General features: G+C 49.4%; 1 protein-coding gene across 4 annotated transcripts; it reads right to left on the reverse strand.

Annotated features, from left to right (window-relative positions):
• Nucleotides 1-1122: 1122 nt before the first annotated feature.
• Kdm8 (lysine demethylase 8) lies at nucleotides 1123-26108 on the reverse strand. 4 transcript variants are annotated; one of them, XM_055627355.1, is made up of 10 exons: nucleotides 25991-26108; nucleotides 24721-25366; nucleotides 22774-22978; nucleotides 13219-13722; nucleotides 9992-10158; nucleotides 8407-8539; nucleotides 7747-7791; nucleotides 3113-3262; nucleotides 1585-1677; nucleotides 1123-1507 (listed from the first exon to the last, which is right to left on the reverse strand). In XM_055627355.1, the coding sequence occupies exons 4-10, from the start codon at nucleotides 13711-13713 to the stop codon at nucleotides 1343-1345; spliced, it is 1248 nt and encodes a 415-aa protein (XP_055483330.1). In that variant the 5' UTR covers nucleotides 13714-13722; nucleotides 22774-22978; nucleotides 24721-25366; nucleotides 25991-26108; the 3' UTR covers nucleotides 1123-1342. The 4 variants fall into 4 exon arrangements, with proteins under 4 accessions (XP_055483330.1, XP_055483328.1, XP_055483329.1 ...); XM_055627353.1 differs by lacking the exon at nucleotides 22774-22978; XM_055627354.1 differs by lacking the exon at nucleotides 22774-22978 and having other exon boundaries at nucleotides 25986-26108.

Raw genomic sequence — 26108 nt, forward strand, 5'->3', positions numbered from 1 at the left:
TCTATTTGCCCCAACAATATCAGGACCCATACTGAGGAAGGATGTGGCCACAGTTTCCTTCTGAAGGGGCTTTGGCTGGTGGTTTCTGTGATGCCACCAGGTCACCCCAGTTTTTGCCTCTGTCAAACTCTGGCACAAAGGCAGAACCCATCTAGAAAACCCAGAGCTTGGAGTTGGGGGCTCTGGGTTGGCAGCACGAGTCCCTAGTCCCAGGATCCCCTGTGTCCAAACAGCCTTCAGGGTGAAGCTCAGGGGCAGTCCCTAGACCCCTGCTTTCAGGACTGCACTGGGCAAGGTGGTTCTCCAGTGCCTGCGTTGGGATAGCTGCCTGTAAGTCCTGTGTTGCGGGGCACAGCTCAGGCCATCCCTAAAGGTGACCAAGGAGCTCTGGAGATAGCAGTGCTCCTGCCACCTGTCTCCTGCCTCCTGTCAATGATCAGCCATCCCTGAGGCCACAGGGATTGCCCCAGGCCTGGCCACCCGCATCCTTATGATGACCCTTGGTTTGCACTGAAGGGACCAGCAGTTGATACTGGTGGTCAAGATATGGGGAGGGAGATGGAGTCAGAGCTGATCTCCTCCCTGTTCCAGACAAGGGAAAACATTAAAACCAAGTGGAGACCAGAGAGGGAAGGAGGGGAAGCATGGAACAGAGGCCTGGAGTGCTGTAGGAACCCACTGGATTTACAGAGGTTAGTTCAAGATGGGTTTTTATCACTGACAAGCCAGGCTCAGCTATCGGAAGCTGGGCCTTCACCTTAGTTCCAGCCTGTAGTGCCAGCCTCCAGCTACCTGCAGGCCCCTAGGCCTTAAGACTCAGCTCCTGCCTGGCTGTGCTCTGCTCCTGGCTTGTCTGAGGCAGCTTCCTTTGTGAGACACTTGTGGCTCTCCCTCCTTCAGTGCTTCTGATGGAGCGTCCATGGGTGGGGTGTTTCCTTTCCCTTCTAGGGGCCATGTTCCTACTTTTCCTTGCCCAATACCTCTTTTGTTGCCTGCCCTACTTACAGGCAGCAGGGGGATTGGAATTTGGTTGAAGACATGTTTTTTTTTTTTTTTTTAATTAAGAAAAAAATTTTTTTTTTTTTTTTTTGAAAAAAATTAAATTACAAAGCTAAAAAAAAAAAAAAAAAAAGAAGAAGCATCCATAATCTAGATGGCCTAGGAACACACAGCAGCTTGGCCAAACGTATGTGGGGTACACAGAGCAGCTCTGCAATACACACATGTATCTTACAGACACTGGCTGGGGAAGCAGGGCTGCTGGAGTCTAGCAGAATCCTCGGCCCACACCTTCACTGGGCTCACTGCCTTTGGGTGAGGTGTCTGCCCCTCTCTGGCCCCATTACGACCACCAGAAGCTGACAGAGAAGCTCAGGTCCAGGGCACGCACGTAATGCCAGTACTTAGCAGGTATAAAGAGGGTCTCTCCTGGGGACAGGATGCAGGACAGGAATGGGGCCTCAGTGAACTTGGGGAACTTCTCGAGGTCAGGGTTCTCCACGTCAACCTACAGAAAGCAAGAAGTCATTTGCTGGTCTCTAGGGACAGCAGGCACCATGTCACCTTGATTCCCCGTGTGCCCACCTGGCTGGTGTTATGAAGAATGTGCGTCTCGTGAGGGTAGACTGCTTCAGACTCTTGCGGGGAATACAGCCGGATGTACTTCCTTCCTAAGACCTGGGAGAGGAGAGGCTCATCAGCGTTGGGTAGTGAACTGCCTGACTGACTACAGGCCTTTCTGTGGTCTGTGTCCTACTGTGCCTTGCCCCACCACAGGCTCTGATGATCTGAGAGTGCTCACCTTCAGGTACCTTACAGGTCAGTGTTCTGCAGTAACTCAGCCCAGCACTGAGTGTTGGCCTAGCTTAATCTCAGAGAGGTCTCCTCTTCACCTCGGCTGTGCGGATTTGAGGCAAAGAGGTAAAGTGAATTGCCCAAGTTTACTGAGGTGACAGCTGGGACCATGCTGGGAATTGGGCTCCTGGGCTCCCGCTCTTAGCTGCTACTGAGCTGCCTACCAGGGCTGGCCCAGTGCATTGCAAGAATGCTCTCATTTACTAAGTTTCTAGTGACGGAGCCTATGACAAGGTCTTAGAGCAGTGAATGCATGCTGCTTTCCTCGTGACAAAGCTGCCTGAGTCTCCGGAAACATCTATCAGTGGCTGACAGGCTGGTTCTATCAGCCCTTACCCACAAGTGCAAGTTAGCAGTGGGAGTGAGGGAGGTTGGCAGGTGACAGGGTGCTGAGGCTGCTAGAACGAGTTAGGTCCCCCACCCACGAGCTTTCCTTTCTGGCCCCACAGAAATCCCACTTGGTGCAGCCTTGACCTGGGAGAAGCCCTATCCCAGGACCTCAGGACTATTTTTTGGTGTTCTGCCTACATTCCTTTCACTCCTTGTTGTAGGCAATAAATGAATGTTGGGCTAAATAATGTTATTTATTATTTGCCCTGTAATTATATCAGCGGTATTATCTAACCCACTATCACAAAGAATAAAACAAAGACACCTGTTAGATTTTATAATTGCCTTATTACCTTGGGCTAGGCAGATATTTCTAGGTAGACTATCTCAATAACCTCACCGTCCATCTTAATCATTTCTATTTAGGCTACCCTCCATCCATAATTCAAAGATACTTGCTTGTATTCTTCATCTGTGCCTTTTCATGCTGTTATTGGAGTCCTTCCTCCTGGCCCACGTGGTTTCTTCTCCACACTAACCCATTATGGAATCCTTCTCTCTCCTCTCTGTCCTTCTGTCTGTTTCCATCTCTTGAACCCCAAGCCTGGGAATCTTAGCCATGCCTACCCTATTCTGCCCTGCCCAGGTATAGGCTGATTACCAACCAATCAGGTATAATGTCTCAGGCAGGTTTACACATCAAAGATAGATGTATCCTGGGTAGTAACCAGACCTTGAGGGCCAGTAACTAACATCAATATACAAGCATCAGACCAACCCCCCAACAATTCTTCTTTCCTTCCCCTCCCCTTCCCCCCTTTGAGACTAGGTCTCATGTAGCCCAGGCTAGCCTTGAACCCCCCAAGTACTAGCATTATGGTAATTTACCACAAGCTCCTTACTTAGCTGGTCTGGCAGCAACTCCTACCTGGACCAGGAAGTTCTGCTGGGGATCCTGATGCAGTGGGGAGATGGTTCCTTGGGGACCAAACCAAGCATTGATAGTGATCTCTTCCTCTTCTCCTTCCCCCAGGCAACAGTAATCAGGGATGCTGATGTCCTGTTTCAACTCTGGGATCTGAGGACAGTGGCAGAAAGCACAGGCCAAGGCTAGTTATGCCACTCAGGACCCAGCTGACACCTGACTGCTTAACAGCCAAAGACACACTCGTAGATGTGTTTTTATTGTTTTGTTTTTGAGACAGCCTTTCTAGTTCTCATCCTCTTCCCTCAGCCTCCCAAGTGCAGGTATTACAAGTATGTGCCAATGTGCCATACTCCCCAGCTTAGGCTCATATTCTAATGAATATAATAGAAATAGTGGATATAACAGAAATAATAAATTATAATCTTGCTTCATGTTTGTTTCTATGTCGTGTAGATTCTTTTCAGAAACCAGGTATTGTTGCTTTATACTTTTTGTTTTGTTAAGCACCCTGTCATAATGTCTTTTGCTGTGTTTTGTTTTTAGGGTGGGCTAACTCTGTAGTCCTGGCTGGTAGATTAGGACGGCCTCGAACTCCCAGAACTCCAGCTGCCTCTGCTGGCATTGAAGGCACGAGTCCCACACCAGGCAAGAATTAAGTTTAAAACAACAATAAAGAACACCATAGGTGTTGAGCTTGTTGGTGCACACCTGCAGTTCCAGCACTTGGAAGGCTGAGGCAGGAGCATGACAAGCATGACCCAGGAGGTCAACCTCGATGACATAGTGAGCAATCCCCAAAAGTCAAATGCATAGTTATCAGACCTCCGGAGGAGATTATTTTCAAAGTTACTACCAGTGAAGAAATCCCAACCGGTGTATTTTAACTTGATTACTGCAAAGAAGTAGGCTGCGTACTAAACTCACTCTGGGAAGGGAGGAGTTACTGAAGAGTGTTTGGAAGCCAGAAGAGAACTTTAGGACCAAGTGCACACACTTCCCAGTCGCCAGGGACTAAAGCAGGCACTCAGAAGTGAGTTAGTGAGGAAGAGTCTGGGCCTAAGTAGTGGGCTGACCTGAAGCAGTGGTCAGCATTTCCCTACTAATGACATCACCAAAGGCTGAAGGCGTGATCTGGTGCAACGGGGATGGGACAGGCTGCTGGACCCTGACCCAGACAGCCACTCAGTAACCAGTACAAGACTTCAAGAGCACCAAGGGCTGACCAGCGGGAAGGGGACACACTGAATTCTATGGTGACTCCTCAAGGAGGCTGTGGCCTCAGTCACCCCAGGAATAGCAGTGATGCATGGTACCCTAGCACCAGGTGGCGTTGTAAAATGCCCCCATGATGCTCCTAGCACCAGGTGGCGTTGTAAAATGCCCCCATGATGCTCCTTTGCTTCTGTCCCCACTCCCCTCCCCTGCCTACTACACCCTGTTTGAACAGTGTGCATTCTGATCCCTCTGGGATGGTGCACCTGTAACAGTGGCATGGATTTTTCTTGGTTTCTGGCTTCTGGCACGATGGCACTGAGCAAAGAAACCACCTAATGAGACATGTCTTAAAGGGGCATAATGTAGTGATACAGAAAGCTTCTGGGCTAGCCTCTGCCAGGGAATAATGCCACTGTCAGGTTCTGTGTGAAACTCAAATATGTTGGCCTGGCCTCTGGGAAGAAGAAACTACTTTTGGGGAAGCCCCAAGTGGGCCCTTTGCAACTTGGATCTGAGCCCAGGAGTGCAGGCACAGCCCCTAGCACCAGGCAGCTTGATGCCTCAGGTCCTGGGGATACTTTTCAAACTTGAGATGAATGGAAACAGGAGCCCTTCAGAGAGCACATCTTCCTTGCCATTCCTTCAGTGACCTTACTACAACCTGTTGCAAGTCAGAAAACAAAAGGCCATTCCCCAAGCCTCTGGCAAGCCCGAATGTTCTTTCAGGAAGGTCGAACTAGCTACTTCTCTCTATCACGTGTAGCCAGTGCTGTCATATAGGCTGGGCATGGGGGGGGAGGGTTAGTGTTGCAGGGGTCCTTGGATAAGTCCTACAACTCCCAATGTGGCTAGAACCCCAGGCTCCTACCATACCAAATGACTACTTTGATTGAATGGCACCAGGCCTTGCCACAGGATGCTGAGCATAGCTCTGGTTCCTGGTGATGTCATCAGGATTTTTGAAGGGTGATTGGTTTGCAGGATCTCATCATCAAAATAACTGGCCAGGGATTCAGAGACCCCCTCAGAGAACACATGCTTCAGAGATGTGACTATCGACAAGCCCAAGGCAGGGGCCAGAGGCTTCAGAGACAACACTCTGGGAGGAAAGTCCATGCAAGGGTCCTGGCAAGAACTTGTCAGTAGCCAGAGGTCCTGGAAAACAGACTGTGCTCTGTCCCCAGGATGCATGGCTGCTCAGAACCCTCCTTGAGGTATTCTAAACAGCAGAAGAAAACTAGGGAGCTATGGAACAGACCGCATGATTTGGCCTAAGCAGCCTTACACAGTTCTGACTCACCTTAAAGGTTATAGCAGCTCTGCCTTCCAGCCCTGGGGTTAGAGTTACTTAGGAGACACTGCTGAGAGAGCGAGTGTGAGTGAGTGAGTGTGAGTGTGTGTGTTTCCAGAGAGGTTTAAGGTGGAAGGATCCACCTTGAATGCAGGTAGTCCTATTCTATAGGCTGAAGTTCCAGACTCAATAAAAAGGATAAAGACAGCTGGGCACCAGGTTTCATCCTTTTGACAGTGAATACAGTGTGACCAGCTGGCTGTCATGCCTTTCCCATGATGGACTGTGTCCCCTCACGTCAGAAGCCCAAGTCAACCCTTAAGTAGCTTTAGCTAACTGGGGTGAGCCCCAGGCCGAGCTGAGGTCACTCCTGGACTTTCCATGTTCATCTACCAAGGGTTTAGTTGAGACTGAATATGCTTCCTCCACTGCTCCTTCCCTTCACCCTACCGGTCTGCGGAGTGCACAGCCGAAGCTGCCCCACGCCTAGCCCGCCAGTTCTCTGGTCTGGCAGCAGCCTCCTCCACTTGCCTGCCATCAGTATCCGTGCCTCTCCTGATGATGGCCCTGGCAAGCCACCGCCCCCCCCCCCCCCAGAGGTCCTAGCCTTCCACTGACCATGCCACTTGAGAGCCTCTTCTGCTGTACACCTGTAAGGCTTCCCTTCTGCTTCCTTTGAGTCTCCTGGCATCAGAATACTGAGGTTGAGAAGTGCTCTTTCCTGTCCCCAAATCCTCAGGGACTGGCACTGGGCTTGGAACAGGGAAGGGCTCACAGAGCATCCCACACTGAACATGGAGCTCCCACTGTGCACCTTGGCCAAGGCCCCAGAGAGGCAGGTAGGGCCGGGCAGGAATGAAACCAGATTAATTCCCCAGGATGAGCCCTCTGCCATTGTTTCAATATGTTAACCAGATAGCGTTGAAGGATTCCCTATGCAGCTCAGGTTGGCCTTGAACTTGGGATCCTCTGGCTGCAGCCTTCCAACTGCTGAGATTTCAGGTGTGTGCACCACACCCAACTAGAAGCAGCTCTGAAGGCACACAGAGTCTGTTTTCCCACAGTGATGGTCAAACACGCAGATGACATGGGAGCTACAGGCAGGGGAAGACCGGGCTGCTTTCTGCCTTCTCCTTGCTCTGTGAAGTTAAATTCTGGTTGAAAACTAATTACATCATGACAGTACTAAGAGGGAAGAGAGACATTAGGAGGTGACTCAGTCATGAGGGCTCTGCCTTATGGATGGACAGATGCCATTAACAGACTTGCTTTTATAAAACCAAGTCTGTCCCACCCTGCCTAATCTGGTGTCCTTTGTGGGCTCACTGATGTGCTAGATCACCCTCATTGTGTGGCCTTTTGACCTTCCCAGACCACAGAACTAGATACCACAGAACCAGATAAACTCCTATTATTTATAACTTAGCCTTTGTGTTTGTTACAGTAGTGCTCAGAGCAAGTCTGTATCCTGATTTTCTTTCTTCACCCCCAACCAGGCAGCAGCGTTACCAGCTATCTGCTCTCTCCTCCACTCCAGCTCTTCATAGCATAGTGCTGTGGAGGCACACCTGCTCTGCTAGCCACCGGCTAAGCCTGCCACTGCCTCCTAGAGGCTCCCGGGCTGCCAGTTCTGGGTGGCACTGGGCTAACACTAGGAGGGGCAGGCCTAGTCATCTGCTCTTAAGAGCCTGATCCCTGCAGAAAATAAGCATTTCTCTCTTACACTGCCCGGGATCTCCAGGGAAGCCAGCCTCACCATATCCAGGTTAAATCCAGATTATGGCCTGACCTTCAAGGCCTCTACCACCTGGCTCTCCAGCTCTGGTGAATAATCTCCTGGCTGGTGCTCTCTGCACTCTGCTCGTGTTCTGGTGCTGTGGCACTTCTCAATGGGAACATTCTCCCACCTGATCCCACTCCAGCTTGGCCGACCTCCACCTTCAGTCTTTGACCAGTCATTGGGGGATCCAAACTGGGCCTCAGACTCAGCACACTCAATTTCACAGGCAGCCTCACTGCTGCCTGTGGTAACTTGGGAGACTGCTTGCACCAGAAGATAGCCATGTGTGCTTCTTGGAGGAGAGGAGCAGGTGAGAGGTACAGCGCAGGGACATGGTCTCAGACTCACCTGGTCAAACAGCTGGTGCTGAGCAAGGTACCCGATGTCCTTCGCCTGACCCAGAGGAGGAAAGCAGAAATGACCACTTGTTAGTTTGTGTCAGCCGCTTTTCTTTTTTTTCTTTAGATTTATTTATTATTTATACAGTATTCTGCCTGCATTTGTGCCTTCAGGCCAGAGGAAGGCACCAGATCTCACTATAGATGATTATGAGCCACCAGGTGGTTGCTAGGAATTGAACTCAGGGCCTTTGGAAGAACAGCCAGTGCTCTTAACCTCTGAGCCATCTCTCTAGCTCCTGTCAGGCACTTCTTGATGGCCCTGTTGCTTAGTTGGATGCTGAGCCCCTGCCATGGCCCTACATACACCACTTTCCTGTGTGGCTGCTTCCTCAACCTAGGATCTGATGTGATCAGTGACTTCCCAGGCAGGACAGAGCTGAAGGGCAGGGGCCTTCCTTCTGCTCTTTCTGAGTGAGGCCTTAGCCCCTGCAGCTTCTCCCTTACGTAAACAACACAGGTGGAATGAATAGCTAAGGGGTGCTGCTTGTCATTGGACATTGTTTTAAAAATCGTGGTGAGATGTACATGACAGAAATTTTGCCTGTAAGTTCAGTGGTGTTAAGTTCCAGTCACACTGTCCATTTGTTAAAGAGTAACTCACACATACCTCACTCAGGATGTATTTCTGGATGAACTCATTGACGGTCATGAGGGTCTGGGACCAGTCTTCATCTGTGTACCTTGAACCCACTTCCACGGGGACAGTTCGACAGCCAGCAATCTCCTGGATGTACTGCAGACTACAAAAACAGGCACTGACTTCATCACCATGATGCGCGTCAGCATGCGTCATTGCTACTGGTTTCCTTTGGTTCTCTTCGTACCACAAAATCTCACGACCAGTGTTGCCCTCACTCTCCTGACAGCAGTCTCACCACAGAGAGGCGAGGCTATTTGCCTGAGACCACACAGCTGATGCGGCTTTGCATGTGGATCTGGGTGGCTGCCCACACCGTGCCCAACCCTCAGGCTCAGCCCCAGTCACATAGACTGTACACTGACCGCCTCTACTGCCCAGGATCCTGCTGCACTCTGCACTGTTCCCATTGCCACTGAACTGAGAACCCTTGGGACAAAGGGAAGGCAGTATGGGGGATAATAAGTGCTGGCTCTGAGCCCTGATAGCCTGGGATGGGTCAGGGATCCTGTAGTGAGTTACTTCATCTTCCAGAGTCCCTACTCCCCATCTGTTAAAGGAGGAGATGCTGGTACCAGCCCCATTTGCAGCATGACTGCTATGCTGTGTCTCCTACAGAATTCTTCCTCCTGTAGTCTCAGGGCTACTTCCTCCACAAACAGACAACAGGCCAACTGGACTCAACCCACTCCCTTGAGCTACAGTTGTCTCAGAGAGTGCCCAGGGCACGCGCACATGACCCCTGTGGATGCTGAAATCTCAGGATTCTCCAGGCTTTACAGGAACATCAGTGTTTGCGAAGGACCTAGCGCTCCCCGTGTCTGAAGCCGTCTCCTGACTACTAGTGCTGCCCACGGGCCTGCCAATGCCATTGAAAGAGCTGTTCCACTGGGTAGCTGGGGAATAACAAGAGAAAGCAGGGTTGTGCCCAGGCAGCCCACATCCTCACAGCCCACACTGTTTCTGATTTTTAATGAGCTGCATTGGAGGATGTGGAAGAGGGAGGCCACTGGACCCCTCATTCCCAAACCTATTCTCAACTGCAGATTTGACCTCTTACTCTGAACCCAAGCAGGTGCCACCTCCTGGGAGATTCTAGTCATGGCCTCAGGGAGTGGAGAAGGAAAAGCTGTGGGATTCCTAGAATCCCACACTACCACCTAATAGGTTTCCAGCCAGTTACTCAGGCACTCGTAAGGATTTGCTCAGGGTAGGTGCATGTCAGTGAGCAGCTTGGACCCCTGCAGAAACTCAGGATGCCCATGTGCTGGGAGGTACACCTGCCACTGTGTCATGTGCGGGGGCCAGAAGACAACTTCGTGGTTCTCTTCTACCTGTGTAGGTCCCAGGGCTTGAACTCGGGCCATTATACTTTTGCAGCCATTTTGCCAGCCCTACAGTACCCCACTTTAAAGTCTTCATTAAACCTCTGCAATCAATCAAGGGGATTTTGGTCTGGGGCAGTGACTTATGAGGAGCCAGAAGAGGCCTTCAAGTGGTCCTGGAGACATACAGGTAGGAGGAAGGACCTCAGTTCCCCACGGTGGCTACTCACCTCCACTTCTTCATGCACGGCCAGTGGTCAGCCACACCTTCCAAGATCACAGGCCTCCCAGGAACTAGAAAGTGCTTCCTGAAGTACTGCAGGGCTGGACAGCGAAGCCTGGGTACTACCCGCTCTAACACCACGTCAGAAGCTGAGTTGGAGTCAGGCTTTGCCTTCTGTTTAGAATCCAAACAAAGCAAGATGGCAGCTGTCTCCGGGAACTGCCCCAGTGGCAGGATGTCTTAGGTGTCGTGAACAGCAGCAGACAGCATTTCTGTCTTGTTCTGATCTGTGCGTGCACACGCGTGTGGAAAGGACAACCTCAGGTGTTATTCCTTATCATGCACGTACTGTCTGCCTTACTGAAAGGGGGTTTCCTCCCTGGCCTGGGACTCAGTGTATTCAGCTAGGCTGACTGGCTAGCAAGCCTCTGGGATCCATCTGTCTCCACCTCCCCAGCTCTGGGATGACAAGTACATGTCACCATGTTAAGTCTTTTACGTGGCTCTAGGAATCAAACTCCAGTGCTCCAACTTGTGTGGTAAGCTCTTGACTGAGCTATGTTGTGGTTAATTTAAAGGAATGGTCTAATAATGTTTATTATTAGCCCTATAATTATTATGGTGGTGTTACCTAACCTGATAGCAGAATCAATAAGACACAGACACCTGGTAGATTTTAGAGTAGCCTTATTTTACCTGGGTCATGGCAGATATTACCTCCTAAACTACCTTCACCTGCCAAACCCCCATCCCACGCCATCTGCTCTAATAATTTCTGTTGGGCTACCTCCCATTCATAATTCTATACTTGCTATTTTCTCATCTGGGCCACTTCCTCCACCCATGCCGATCCGGCCATGTGCTCGCTCCTCTTCATGCTAACCCATCAAGGCTCCCTCTTCCTCTTCTGGTCCCTGTCTCCTTCTCTTTCTCATGATCCTCCTGTCCTCAAAGTCTGAGAACTTTGGCCACACCTACCCAATTCTGTTCTGCCCAGGTTTAGGCCTTTTAATCAACCAATCAGGAAGAATTTCTTACGTTGAGGTAGGTGAGTGTCTGCTCATAAAAGACAGCAGGCAGACCTTAGGGAACAAATTAATAATAAAATACAGAGCACCAGACCATCCTGTTACAGAGCTATCTCCCCAGTCCCAAGTTTTGTTTTGTTTTTGAGACAGTCTCAACAGGTAGCCCTAGTGGGCCTCACACTCACAGATGTCACCTGCTTCTGCCTCCCAAGTGTGAAGGGTAAAGGTGTCCACCACTACACAGAGCTATGCTTTGTGTTTTTGAGGCAGGTCTCCCTAGGAAGTCCAACATGACCTTGAACCCAGAATCCCCCTGCCTCAGATTCCAGAGTGCCTGCTGCACCCAACAGTAAATAAGATTTCTACACCATTTGCTTTCATGAGCTCAAGGTCCCTTTTTGCTTAGCCATCTCAATCTTAGAGCACAGCCGGCCCAGCAGTCCTGATGAGTGACTAGCTCTGCCTCGCATCCAAGCACTGTATCCTAGGCAGTTTCCACGCTGCCACTCAGTCCTTGAGATGTCACACAAATGGCTGCACCATACTTTCCCTATCCATTTCCCTTGGGTAAGCCGAGCAGGGCCCTGACTGTACCGGAGCCTCCATTTCCTCATCTGTAAACTGGTGGTGACAGCAGCACCACGTTTGGTACCCAGGATCACTGGCTGGCCTCTTCTGGCCCTGCTTCCTTTATACTGTCCCCACATTCAACATTTTCTTGCACAGAGGCCTCCTCCGCCCCTCCTCTGGCAACAGAAGCTTCTCCAGCCTCACAGGAACATAAGCTGTGGGGGTGGAGGTGGTGCTATTCTGTACACATGCTCAGCCACTTCATCTAGGCCACTGCAGCTGCCCTGCAAGGTTGGTAAATGGATACCCGCTTCCAGTAAGGAGCGAGGCACAGAGAGGAAGGGACCTGTCTGATCAGATGGGGTGAGCATGGGAACTGAGCCCAGGCAGGCTGACTGAGGTGCCTGTGCTCTCTCCTCTTTGGCTGTGCATCCCCCCCCCTCACTCCAGTGAGGACCACTTTGGGCAGGAGTCCACGTTACATCTCCTTGGGACACACTGATGGGAAGATGGAGGGGTGTACCCTCAGGCCAAAGGAGACATATTTGTCTCCTGAACTGTAGACTATCCTGTTCTCTAAAGCTACCCCGCGACCCCACAGATGGTCAGTGGCACCCATCATCCCCTAAGCTGGCTGCTGGTACTCCCCAAGGCTGTCTGCTTCTCTCTTAATTTGTAACTTATTTCTGTTATTATTTGTTCAATTTTTTTCCAGGTGAAATCTCACTACACACCTGCCTGGCCTCAAACTCCATCCAGTGCCTCTGCCTCCCAGGTTCTGGGTTGACAGATGTGTGCCATCATGCCTAGTTTCTCTTTACTTAGTAAACAGAGGCAGCCACATTTGATTAATAGCTCTACATCTTTAGGAATGGTTGGCTGTCCAGGGCTCAGCTTTTCCCTTCGGACCCCTCCAACTCCTGACACAAAAGGTTCCACCTGCCTTTCCTCCAGGCTTGTGTCTCTTCCCACTGTGGTCACACTCATGTGCTAATGATAACCATCAGATCTTTCTTATACATAAGTCACACTCAACAGGACATGCTAAACCTGCAGGAAAGCACTGAGGACTACTTGAGAAACAGTCTAGAATTCCGTGGCTGGCATCCAACACAGCCCCTGCCTTTCCTCTCTGGGGCTCAGGACCTATCTGACAGTCTACAGATGAGGACACTGAGGTCCAAAGGAGCTCACTCAGTGGAAGCTGGGTGAGGTCTGTGTGTATGCAGCCTTTGAGTGAACTGTGCTCCAGGCTTGGAAGGAACTCTAGGATACTTAAACACCATGGCCAACCTCCATGAGGGTAGGAAGGGCACGACACACCGACTCCCTGAATCTCAGTCGGCTAGCTGTGCTATCTCTCCCAGACTAGGTGGTGCGAAGACATGCTGGATTTCCTTCAGCGCTGCAGCAGGCTGGCTCTGCCTAGTTCCTGTGAGCTGTACCCCCACTCCCCAATTAAAAGGGCACTGCCTATGCAGAGACGTACGGGTCCAGCTGCTCATTCCCCAAATCTACACAGTACTCTTTTCTGCAGGGATGCTGCCTGTGTGAGAATGTACCCCAAAAGAGTATTGGATCCTTCTGGAAGATGGTTTGGGCTGCTGGATGGTTCACATGGACCCACTCCCCATACCTTGGTAGCAGGCTGGTCCTGGTGGGGGCCACAAGCAGGCTGCTTTCTTGGGAGCAGGTGTGCCTGGAGTACTGTGACAACTTTGAGAAGGATGTCCCCAAGGATGGCTGCCCCCATCAACAGCCCCATGTCGCACACCCGCAGTGCTTCGGCCACAACAGTGGCCTTCTGTGGTGCCTGGCACAGGCACAGGGCCTTTAGGAGGCAGCCGAAAGCGTATACGCGGCGCCATTCCTTGTCCACATCTCTCCAGGGCCCAGTGTTGAGCTTTTCCCAGGAGTAATCCAGGATGGCCTCGCTGGCCTGCAGGCACTCCTGCCAATGGTCTGTATAGAATAGCCCCACAGCCCGCTGTAGCAGCACGACCATGCTTCTGTCCACCTTCTCACCGAGGTCCAGCTTCAGCTCCTCCTTTGTGTCAGGCAGGAGTACCCTGAGGTCCTTCCAGAGGGTGCTGGACCCCATCGAGGGCTCTGCAGTGTCCTCTGTAGACATGATCTGTACCTGGGAGGAACAAGGCAGGAATCAGAGACCGCTCATAGCCCCTGTAGCTCACACCAGTACTTTTCAACGAGGTCTTTGCCACTGGCTGCCACACTAGTGCAGGGCTTTCTTTTGGGGTCTCTGCTCTATTTTCAGGGCCTTGCACAATGCCTACCACTAAGTGAACACCAGGCAGATACATGTTTTGAAAGAGATGAGTGTGTCCTCATCTGGAATGACCCCAGCACGCCTCCTCTGCCTGGCAAATTCCTACCCAACTTTTCAGGCCCATCCTAAATGAGCTATGAGAAGTCTGAGGAAAGTCTCCCCGGTGTTTATTTCCACAGCCACAAGGTACATCTACAAGTGTGTATGTGTGTGATTTGCCTCTCCAAGTCTGTGCCATGGCACGTGCCATTTTGGTTTCCCTAGAGCCTAAGCCTACAGGTGCAGAAGGAAGTGCTCTACTTATGTGTCCCCAAAGGCCTATGTGTTGAAGGCTTGGTCCCCAGCCTGTTGTGGTACTGGGGGATGGTGAAGACTTGTTTAGAGCTGTAGCCTAGTGGGAGAAATTATGGTTATGAAGATATGACCTTATAGTTGGGACATTAGGACCTCAGCCTGGCTTCTTGGTCACCATAAGGTAAAGCACCATCCTTTGCCTCGTGCTCCCACAACGATGTATTGAGCTGCCACAGGGTTTTCTGTGTAGCCTTGGCTGTGACTTGATTTGTAGACCAGGCTGGCCTCGAACTCACAGAGATCTGCCTGCCTCTGTTTCCTCGAGTGCTGGGGTTATAGGCATACACCACCACAGTTGGCTTGTTTGTTTGTTTGCTTATTTATTTATTTGGTTTTTCAAGACATGCCTTCTCTGTGTAGCCCTGGCTGTCCTGGAACTCATTCTGTAGACCAGGCTGGCCTCAAACCCCAGAGATCTGCCCACCTCTGCCTCCTGAGTGCTGAGATTAAAGTGCTGTGACTAATCTTTCTTCTTTGTAATTTATCCCAGGTATTTGTTACAGAAACAGAAAGCTAACAAACACGAAAACCTACAGAGAAGAAACTGCTCAGCACTGGGAGTTTGGTGGCCCAGTCTGAGTGTCATGTGTGGATGGCTATACTAACACTGACAGGACCTGCACCCCGCAGACAGCCCTGGCCTCTCTGTCCTGCTCCATGCTCTCAGCACTATCCTAATGGCTGTGGCATTTGCTATGTTGGATGTGATTTATCCCTAAATGTTCATGGGCTGGGAGTTTGGCCCTCAGTAGGGGATATTTAAAAGATGAGGCCCAGGACGTGATTAGGTCATTAAGGGCACCGCTGTGAGGGGTCAATGCCCATCTCTTAAGAGTGGCCTAGCTCCTATAAGGCGGTTGTTATAATGTAAGGTCTCCCTCATTTGCATGTGTCTATGCCCCCTCCCACTTCCCTGCCACGTGGGTGGCCCTCACCAGATGTCTGTGTCAAGCTTTTGGGACCCCGCACCCATCAGGATTATGAGACAAGGAGGCCACCCCTGTTCATACACCCCAGCGTGTGTCAGATGGTCTGTTATAGCCAGATAGAGTTAGGGAGACACATACTCTGCCTCCCATGATTTTGAGTGACGGGACCACGTTTTTTGGACAAAAATGAAACATCAGGCTTTGTTGGCCACACAGTCACAGTTGCCACTACTCTGGAATCATGAACCAGAATAAACACATAGGGGTGGTTGTGTTCCATTAAAGCTTTATTTATAAAAACAGTAGGTGCCAGATGCAGTCTGCCAGCTCTTGTTCTTTGTGTACTGGAGTTTTACCCGCTGGATTTCATCTCTGGCTTGAGGTAAAAGAAAAGAATGGAAAAGAAAAGATACCCTTTTATTTATTTATTTAGCCCTGACTGTCCTGGAATTCACTATGTAGACCACGCTGGCCTTGAACTCAGGAATCTGCCAGCCTCTACCTCATGAGTGCTAGTATTAAAAGCATGTGCCACCACCAGCAGGCAGAAAAGTAACCCTTTATCTTCTTCCTGGTCCAGTCAGACAGGCTTCCTACGTAATTCATGGTAGCAGAGGCAGTAACTGATGTCCAGCCACAGACACCTCCCAAAGGTCCCCTAGAAGGTGGAAGTAGAGGAGGGCTCTCAGGCTCCAGGGAATGAAAGTGCCACATGGAAAAGGGAATTGTGGAAAGGCCACTGAGCCTGGGAGAGCCACATGGGAACAGTCTGAGCAAAAATAAGCACACTTAGCTGGTTAGCAGACTGCAGCTGGCGCTTCTTACAGCAGTTAGCCTCTGCTGACAGACAGATGACAGCACTACAGACGCTCATGTCCTAACTTTGAATGATGATTACGTCACCTAATGGGACAAAAGGGACTCTGCATGTGTGACTGAGACTAGGACCTGACATGGAAGATTATCCTGGGTTATCTGGATGGGCCCATGGATTACATTAAAAAGACTGTTTTGGGCTGACATCAGATTTGGAAGGACATGTGACTTCAGAAGAATGGTCACAGAAAGGTGAAGTGGTTGGCTTTGATGACGAGTAAATGGGCCACAAACTGAGATGAATTCAGAGCAACTTCCAGGAGCTGAGAAAAAATGAAAGAAACAGATTCTTTCCTGGGGTTTTTGGATAGGAAGGCAGTCCTGCTGTCCCCTTGATTTCAGCCCAGCAAGACGGGCAGATACCAGCCCACAGATCTGCAAGGTAGCCAGGCTGGTGTTTACCGCCACCATGCTCATGACAAAATAAGATAAGATATATAAGATAAAAAGAAACCAGTGGTAGTGGGAAGTGACAGGGCGCTGCCTCTGTGGCTAGGCATACAAGCCTGGAGCTCGTATGTGACTGTGGTGACTCTAAACTGACCAGTCAGCTAGCATGTGTTGGCTCATGCCACCATGTTGAAAAGCTACGAGGCGAAGAGATGAAGGTTGCCTATAGCTAACAGAGAGCAAGGAACAGAGGCTCTGTGTGCTGTAGCTGCCCACACTCATACGGAGTTCCACCAACAGAACCTGGGGCGTAGGTCTGTTAAAGCAGCCACTTGCTTTTTCCTCCCCTGTGCAGCTGAGTCTGTGAGAGAGCCCAGACCAGACCATAACCTTGTAAGGGATTCTAACACAGGACCTGGCTAAACCACGCACACCACTCGGCTCAGAAAACCAGGTCCTGAAGGCCAGCTTGAGTATGATGAGCATGGCTTGGGCAAGCCTTGCTCTTCTCTCCAATTCCCTCTGCCTTGCAATATAAACCGTTATATTCCATATCTAAAGCTGGCCACCAAAAGCTAGCTGTTCCCTTCTTTGGCCACCGTCTCCTCCTGAGGTTGACTACCAAGGTACAGCTATCAAACTACTGAAGTCCAGCAATCAAAAGCCCCCTTGGTTCACCTAATTAACATGCCCAATCAAAATACACCAGCACACCCTAGCCCATTCCTCCACTTTTTCTCTTCCTAAAAGTTCCACCTGCAAGGTCACTGGCTGCTGTTTTCTGCCTGAGTCAGAAAGCAGCTGCTTTAACTTTTCTTCCCCACTTAATAAAGGATCTCTCTGTGAGAACAGGTGTTTGTGTGTGGCTTGTGCTCAACCTGGGTCCAGGAGAGAGGCTAAGTGTACACTGTTCAAGCCACTGTATTTATGGTCCACCATGCAGTGGCACATCTAACTCACACTGCATCTTGACTTCAGGGACATGCCCAGCAGGGGAATTTCTGTTACTCAAGCTAAGTAATTGGGTATTCGGAAGAATAAAGATTTCGCTGGCTCACAGTTCTGAAGGCTGGAAGTCCAAGGGTACCTTGCAAACATTTTCTTTCTAGCACTGGGGACCACATAGTGGGTAGAGGCTTTGAACCCAGCCGCTGGCCTGCAGAGCCCATGACTGTATAGATGAGGGAACCGAGCCACAGTCTGGAATCAGCAAGTGATGAAGCAGGGGAGCCGAGTTAATTATCAAGACCCTCTATGGAATTACTCCTTCCGAATTATTACTCCTTTCACATGAATTACTTCAGGTGAAGAATGTGTTTCTCAAGCCCCTTACCCAGGACTTTGCTGGTCTCTTTAACTCTTTCTGTGTCTGGATCCCTAATTGCTCAAGCATAGCATATGCCCTTTATGGAAAGGCCCATGAAGAACCTCCACCCTCTCCAGTCTCACCAGAGGCTCTAGAGGTCATCTTAAACATGCCCTTTCCTAGGTTCTACCCTGATGTTTCCGGACTCCCTCAGGCCCCCTTTCTTTTTCTTCACTCCATTCAGGGATGAACACTGGCAGCCCTTATGCAGGCTTCCAGTAGAAAGTGTGGCCCGGATTAGATCAGCAGTAAAGATCTGGATTAAAGGTGTGTCTTCCTACCTCAAAAACCCAGATGAGACCTGGATCTTGCCACTTCAAATTAAGCAGAATCCCTTACAGATGTGCCCACCATTTGGGGGTTTTATTTAATTCCATATATAGTCAAGTTGAAAACCTACAACAGCCATCACACTGTGGAAAAAAAAAAATTGGTCTCAGATGGTGTCTTAATTAGGGTTTCTATTGCTGTGAAGAAACACCGTGGGAATTTTAACAAAGGAGAACATTTAATTGGGGATTGTTAGGACCAATGAAATGATGATGTGCACAGTAGATTTTATATGAAAGAGGTTTATTGGATGGAGATGGAGAGAGAGAGAGAGAGAGAGAGAGAGAGAAGGAGAGAGTGAGACATGATAGGGGGAAGGGAGAGGAGTACCCTGACAAGAAAGGGGAGAGGGCAAGAGGGTAAGAGGGCAAGATCGAGAGGGCAAGAGAGAGACAACGTGGTGGGTTGAACCTTTTAAGGAGAAACTTAACCATGCCTGCCAGGTGTGGCTACCTGGTGGGTGACACATGATGACATCATAGGTTTCCAGGCAACCCAGAAGCAGGCTGCCTAGATACTAACATTCCTCCCTTTTTCTATAATTAAAAAATGAGGAGCTTGGGGTGCTTCTCATATAAGGCAAGTTAAAGTATATCAATTTAGGTTCACTGGAAGCAGCTCTTGGGGCTAAGCATGCAAGGGGCTAAGAAAGAGAGAGAGAAAAAACAGCAACAAAATGTCCAGATTACGTGGTCAAGAGGAGGAGGGGAAGCCCCTGCTCTGGAAAGTTCAGGGTAGAGGGTTGCCAGTAGAGAGTTGCCAGCCAGGCAAGGCAGTAGGTAGAGACTGAGGAATGGTGGGAGAACCTGGAGCTCCCTGTCCTGGTCCTGAAGCACCTCAGGGATGGCTTATAGTTTAGAGGTTTAGTCCATTATCATCACAGCAGCAAGGATGGTGGCACAAATGCAGACATGGTGCTGGAGAGGGAGCTGAGAGTTCTACGTCCAGATCAGCAGGCAGCAGGAAGAGAGAGTGACACTGGGTCTGGCTTGAGCTTCTGAAATCTCAAAGCCCACCCCTACTGTCATACTTCCTCCAACAAGGACACACCTACTCCAACAAGGCCACACTTCCTAAGCACTCAAATATAGGAGTCTATGAGGGCCAATCTTATTCAAACCACCGCAGATGGTTAGCTAATGGCAAAGACCTCCCTCCAAAGGCCACCCTCCACCTGGAGGTAAAGGCTGTGGACATCTTTGTCTCCATCCACACCTTGGATCCATGAAGCATCTCAAACTCTCTCCCCTCAGAAAAGCCAAGCCAGCCAAACCCCATCCACCCTCTTGATCTGAGGGCTCCCTTCCTTAAAATGCCTGTCCTCAGAATGGCAGCCAGCAAATGTTCTCTAAACTTCAGCTTGACCTCAGAAAAGACTGTTGGATCTGTCTGAGGGCAAGGCAAGTTACAAAGTTTGGCACAGGTTTAACCAATGACTCCACATCCAAGCCCTGTCTTTGGGCCCCACCTGTACAAGCCCTGGGCATAGCTGACTATGTGGCCCCCATCCCAACTGCACCAGGCTAATCCCCAACTTGAGAGCCCCCAATGACACCTATTTTACACGCCCCACAGCCTCTTCTCTTGCCAACCCTCATTACCCGGTGTGCCAGTTTGGACACTTAGTTCCTGATCTTACAGTTATTGTGGTCATATAATAAATTATCAGCCTACCGCTACCTAAACCAAAAGGTGTGTCATATTACTTGCATTCCTACTGGTAGTGACCATGGCACAGCCTGTGGGTCTGTGGGGAATGGTAATTGAACTCCAACAAGTACAACACTGCCAACATGCTCAACAGTTCAAGGCACTGACACCAGTACAGAACAACACTGAAAAACTCAGACTCAGTTGGACCTGGCAGCCATGGTATCACAAAACAGACTGGGATCTGATCTCACCATGACAGAGAAAGAAGGAATCTGTGCTGTTAGGAGAGAAATATTGCTTCTACATGAATTTCTCAGGTGTCTGGGGGAGAATGCCAGGTAGCTAAAAGAAAGAAAAGCATCACAAGCCAGATGCCCATGTCTGAGAGACAGGCTTATGGGACACTTGGGGAACATGGATATCTCCCTGTATTGGGACCCCTATCATGATTGTTCTAGCTCTAATCTTCAATCCTTTTGTTTTAAAATTCCTCATTAAAAATCTGTTATAGTAAAGAGTACAAGCCCTAATCTCCTCAACATTGCTCAACTCTTCCTGATCAAGGACTGCCTCAGAGTCCCAGAACCACATGAGCCCCAACGAGTCAATATACAGGCTCACAGAACGGAAATACATCTAAAGACATGACCCTGAAAACCGCTGTTTTTTTGTTTTTTTGTTTTTTTTTTTTAATCTCCCCTTACAAGGATCCCACTCAGCACAAAGCAAGGGGCGCTGCGCTGTACCCGACTCCAGGGTCCAGAATGACAGAGTGCAGTAGTTGTTTAAATTATGTGGCCCAGATTAAAGGTGGGTCTTTCCACTTAATATCAAGTGTAGAAAAATTCCTCAGAAGTGCACCCAGTCACTGGGGGTTTGATTAATTCCAGATGTAGTCAAGTTGACAAACAAAAATAGACAGGAATGTTTGTAGGGACAGCCTACAAAGATAATCTGTCCTTCTTGAAACAATTCCAGGAAAGAGGGGCTGCTGACCCCCATGTGGTCCCCTCCAGCTGCAATAATGTCCTCATTCCTAAGCCAGCACCCCATCCCGATAAAGGGTTCCAGCCAGCTTTTTCTCCTACAGGCACTCCTTTTCCCACAGGAGAGTCTGTCCTTCACTGTTTGAATAAATAGCCCCATCTATTGACGCCAGGCTCTGGTCTCTTTCTGCCTTCTGTCTCTAGAAACCTAACAGTTATAAACTGCTACTTCCAATGGTCTTGAAGATTAGGACCCCATGTTGTAGAGACTACATGAAAGCATTCTGGGAGAGGGCCTCACACCGGCTGTGGTAAATCATCCTCTCTCAGCCACATGAGCTAGTCTTAGTAATTATAAACAATTTGAATTATGTTTGCGTGTATGTGCATACATCTGTGAATGGTGAGCTTGTCCCATGGTGTATGTGGGGAGATCTGATGATAACTTCAGGGCTGGTTTCCTCCTCCTACCATGTGGGTGCTGGGAACTGAGCTCAAGCTGACAAGCCTGGTGGCAGGCGTGTTCACTCCCCGAGTCCCAACTTAGTAATGTTGTTTGTTTTGTTTTAATTCAGGGCTCCTCAGTGAGGGTCTGACGAGGTGGACAGTAAAAAACAGGCTACCAGACGTGAGAGGTTCAGTTAGGTGTCTAAATTTCAGTCCTGTAATGGTTGTCAGACTGCCTTGGGGGCTGCTTGAAGTAGCTTCTGACAGGACGACTGAAACACAAGTTTCCCATAGGGTCTTGACAGCATGACGAAACTACAGAGTGAGTGGCCTCACAGCTGTTCCCACAGCCTCTCTCAGAACCTCTCGAGACTTGGCCCTTTAAACAGCCACTGTCCTTGTATTATACAACAGATGTCCATCCAAAATTACTTAGTGACTCATTTTAAAAACAATTCATTATAGCCGGGTGTGGTGGCACACACTTTTAATCCCAGCACTCCGGAGGCAGAGGCAGGTAGATCTCTGCGAGTTCTAGGCCAGCCTGGTCTACAAAACAAGTCCAGGACAGCCAGGGCTCTGCTACAAAGAGAAACACTATCTAGAAAAAAACATATTATAGATTTCTGAGGGCCATGTTTTGGTGGTGCAATATTATGTAAATATCTCATATTCTAAACAACTGGAACTTAAAAAAAAAAGTTGTATGTATTTATTATTTATACAGTATTCAGCCTGCATGTGTGCCTGCAGACCAGAAGAGGGCACCAGATCTCATTACAGATGGTTGTGAGCCACTATGTGGTTGCTGGGAATTGAACTCAGGACCTTTGGAAGAACAGCCAGTGCTCTTAACCTCTTGAGCCATCTCTCCAGCTCCCCCTACTGGAACTTTTGCTGGACCCCCTACCCCAGCCACAGTTAATAATACAGTCTGAGGTCACTTCAGACTGCCACCTTACTGTGTAAATAAACTGTTTGTTTAACCTGCCTTTAAGAGAACACTGTATCAATCAACTTCACTTGTGCTGGGTTTCCCATGTAATCAACTTTTACAACCTAAGCTGATGCATAGCTCTAATATTAAGTAATGTACACTTTCATGCCCCTGAACCAGACAATGCAGTTGAGTCATTTGTTGAAAGCAGCAATTACAGAAGTTGAAAGCAATTTTCTAAAAAAAATTTTTTTCTACCAAAAAAATTAAAAGCAACATTTATGGATATTGGTTGATAAGCAATGATGCTTATGTCAATGGAGCCAGTCAGTAACTTCACCCGTTATGAAATTCTGTTAAAGATGTCTGTAAAGTATCCCATTCCTTCCCCATGTGACGCTTTCTGTGCTGTTCAGTGAACACAGAGTGAAGCTCTTTGTAAGAGACACACAGTCACACAACACACAGAGAGACAGACAGTCACAGAAGACAGAAACACATAGAGCACACAGACTCAGGGCCAAACAGATTCACAAGACAGCCTTCACGCAGGCACAGATTCAGACTCATGCAACAGACAGACAGATGACAGAAGACATGAGGAGCATGAAGTGGAGAATTCAAATCTGGACTCACTGTTGGCTAAATGACTCTCCAGGGAAGTGCTCTGTGCTGGTTTGAATAGGGTTGGTCCATGTGTTTGAATGCTTCGCCCATAAGGAGTGGAACCATTAGGGAGTGTGACCTTGTTGGAGTAGGTTTGTCACTTGGGCAGGCTTTGAGGTCTCCTAGTCTCAATCTCCATCCAGTGTGGCACCCAGTCTCTTTCTGATGCACTTGCCTGCACATCAAGATGCAGAACTCTCAGCTCCTCCAGTACCATGTCTGATGCTTCCCACCGCGATGACAATAGACTAAACCTCTGAAAGTGTAAGCCAGCCCCAATGAAATGTTTTCCTTTATAAGAGTTGCCTTGATTATGGTGTCTCTTCACAACAATGAAACCCTACATGCTTTTCTTTCCTTAACATGACACTGATACATTATTGGTAACTCAGAGTTAGTAGCTAGTAGGTATAATCCATGCACCAGGAGAAGCCACATTTTCCTTGATTTTATAACCAATTTTTCAAGGTTTCCTTATAAGAGTGCCAGGATTCAGCAACTGTCCCTTACGTGGGCTCCTAAGCTCCATGACTGTCTGCAGAGTTGCTGGCCTGGTGGGGGCCTGAAGCAACAGCCTTCACAAGTTCAGCCTTCATAGAACAGGCCATCCAGTGTACACTCCCTGGATTTCCTTTCTCTATGGCCTCAAGTCCAGGTTTCAACAACCCCCAGCCCCCAGTGCTTCTGCACACCCTGGCCTGGTACAGATGGAACCAGCCTGAATGGCCCCATGATCTGGCTTCCTATAACCTCATACTGAATTGCCTCATAGAAAAGGCAGTATTAACCAAAAGCCCTGCCACATTTGGTGTATAAACCAGTCTTTCACGGTGTACGAAGATTAGCCTTTAAATCAGCATCTCCGAGTACCATGCAAGAGTTTATTATGAGTTCTGTAAATAGGCCTCCAATAGCCAGGTACAGATAGGCAAACTATGGAATTTGCCATCTAAACTAGGATGCTATAAATTTAAGTGCCTAGACAAAACAAAAGTGAAGATTACTGGTAAAATGATACCTATAATCACCCAAACACAGGCCACATGTTACAGTCTCAATGGCCGCACACACTCACATTACAACTTTCTCTCCATGTCCATGTGTCAGACCAAGGCACTGCTTTCAGGTAAAGGCGAGAAGCAGCTTGCACAAAACAACTTTTCTCTTTGATTCTAAAAGGGAAGGCCCATTTGTTGGTGTGCAAAACGATCCTTTATGGGAAAGGGTGTCAGTTAAAGGGTACGGGATCTAATTTAAGAGGTTCTGTCTGGGCTTCATAATTGAACCAACCAACCTAGCAGGAGCCAAGGCCTCCTGCTGCTTGGACCAAAAACTAAGGAGCCAAGTACAGGCCGGGTAACTCAAGCCTTGCTTCCTAAATGCACGTTTTAGGACTCATTACAGAATTTGGTCTTGGCTGCTGGCAGCCTTAGCATGAACAAACTTCTAGGAAAGCACTGGCAAAAAAACCAGCTGCTCATGCTCCTCGGCATAGCTTGGAGGAGGGCGTGCTAAGGCCTAGGCAGAAGACGCCCCAATTCCCAGGAAGTCTCAGGTTGGAGGCTCTGGCCTCTGTCAGCTTTTTGGGGAACAAGCGGGTTAGAGGGTGGAGCTTGGAGACAGGCCTTTCCCAGCAGTGGCCGCGCCTTCCGGACAGATGGCGCAGGTCTGTCCGCTGGGCCAGTCTCAGCATTCGGCCTGTCCCCTACAATGGAACCTTTAACCAAAGCCGGGCGGGCAGAGTATACGCACGGCGGTTTCGCGCATGCGCTATTTGACGCCCCGGGAAGCTTACGTGACGCGCGGGCCCTTTTTTTCAGGGTATGTAACATGGCGCCTGCGCAGCCCGTCCTTCACGGCCAGCGGCGTGTCTGAGCAGCCTGAGCCGCCTGCGCGCCCCGCGGGGCTCCCACTAACCTCCGTGGCGCTTGGGCCTAGCCGTGTCTCTCGTTGCGGGCGTCCACAGGTGCCGTCGGGACGAAGATTCCACGGCTGGCCTTTCTGTTGTCACGGACTACACGGGGAGCATCGATCTCTCCCGACTCGGCTGATCGCGACCAGTGCCCCGCGGAGCGCCGAGCGATCGATGCCCGGCCCCGCCCTCTTCGGGTCAAAGGCTCAGCGGCTTGGGCGCTTTCTTCCGGGTCGTACCCCGCAAAACAGTTTCTCAACAGGGATTTTTAACCCGATTCTTCCAACTTAGGTGATTAGTTCTCCGTATTTTACAGAGTAGGAAATCTAGGTGGAAGGAAAAATAGCCACATAGTGTTGGGGATCCCATGTGTAATTTGAACACACAGGTTACGGCATCCAGGGCTGGTTCCGGTGAGCTGGCTTCGGATTTCCGTGCAAACAGGCGGGTGGAGAGTGGTGTGGGAGTCACCTCCAGTTTTGTATTTCGAGCGTTCTTTCCCGGTGGACTCCAGAGTTGCCTGGTTTTACCCCGCAAAGGCCCACGAGACTCGGGTTTGGAACGTCTGAGTAGAAAAGCGTAGGGAATTCATTTGCTGCTCAGCCGAGGTGACTCAGGGTGCCGCACTCCTTGGTTTTCATCTCAGCAATCCTGCCAAGTAGAGATGGGGGAGTCGGGGATTTGTCTCAAGGCCAGTGCGACGGACCATCGTATAATAGGTGCTGTGGTGATGATAGTCTAGAGGTCTTCATCCGTTTTTTTTTTTTTTTCTATTCCAGTTAAAGAATTAAAAGGAGAGAGAGAGAAAAAAAACAAAACCCCGAGCTCAACAGGTAGCAGTAGAGAAATCTGAAACACCATAAAAGTCAGCAGACACACAGAAAACAAAAACAAAAAAACCTTGTGCGAAGCAGGGATGAAGGCTGGTGAGGTGGAAAGCTGAAAGAAAGGGTGTTTGATTGTCCTGCAGCGTTGTGTGACACGTCCTGATCTGGCCTTGAACTTTGTTGAGGCAATCCATTACTAGGGGTCCTGCTAGAGGCAGACAAAGTCTACAGGGCCTTTATTTTAAGCCGCCAGGCTTTTGTCAAGAGTGAGGAAAGTCTTGACAATGTGATACCTTATTAGGTAGCCTTGGCCTTGGCTCCTCTGTCTGCCTACATATCCTTTGAAAACATTAAAACCATAGCTGTTGCTGCTATCAGCATCCCCAGCTAGGGAGGGAGGAAATACAGAACAAAAGGTTGCTGTAACCACTGAGCCTGCTCACCTTACCTCCACCAAGTAGTGAGTTCTGAGTTTTACCTGAGTGCAGTACCCCCGGAAAACAGTAAAGAAACACATCTCCTCCTCCCTCTGTATTGCAGCGATCAGCTTACTGAAGAGAAACATC

Source organism: Psammomys obesus, unplaced genomic scaffold (assembly GCF_907164565.1).
Source record: "Psammomys obesus unplaced genomic scaffold, mPsaObe1.curated_primary_1811, whole genome shotgun sequence".
NCBI classification, from domain to species: Eukaryota; Metazoa; Chordata; class Mammalia; order Rodentia; family Muridae; genus Psammomys; species Psammomys obesus.

What these genes read in the sequence shown, in the direction of transcription:
- Kdm8 (XM_055627353.1), bottom strand. Translation starts at nt 13,713, where the DNA reads ATGTCTACAGAGGACACTGCAGAGCCCTCGATGGGGTCCAGCACCCTC. An exon ending in AGCACCAGCTGTTTGACCAG is followed by an intron (nt 3,263 to 7,746) that starts GTGAGTCTGAGA and finishes CACTGTCCTCAG; the next exon opens with ATCCCAGAGTTGAAACAGGA. An exon ending in AGCAGAACTTCCTGGTCCAG is followed by an intron (nt 1,678 to 3,112) that starts GTAGGAGTTGCT and finishes CTCCTCTCCCAG; the next exon opens with GTCTTAGGAAGGAAGTACAT.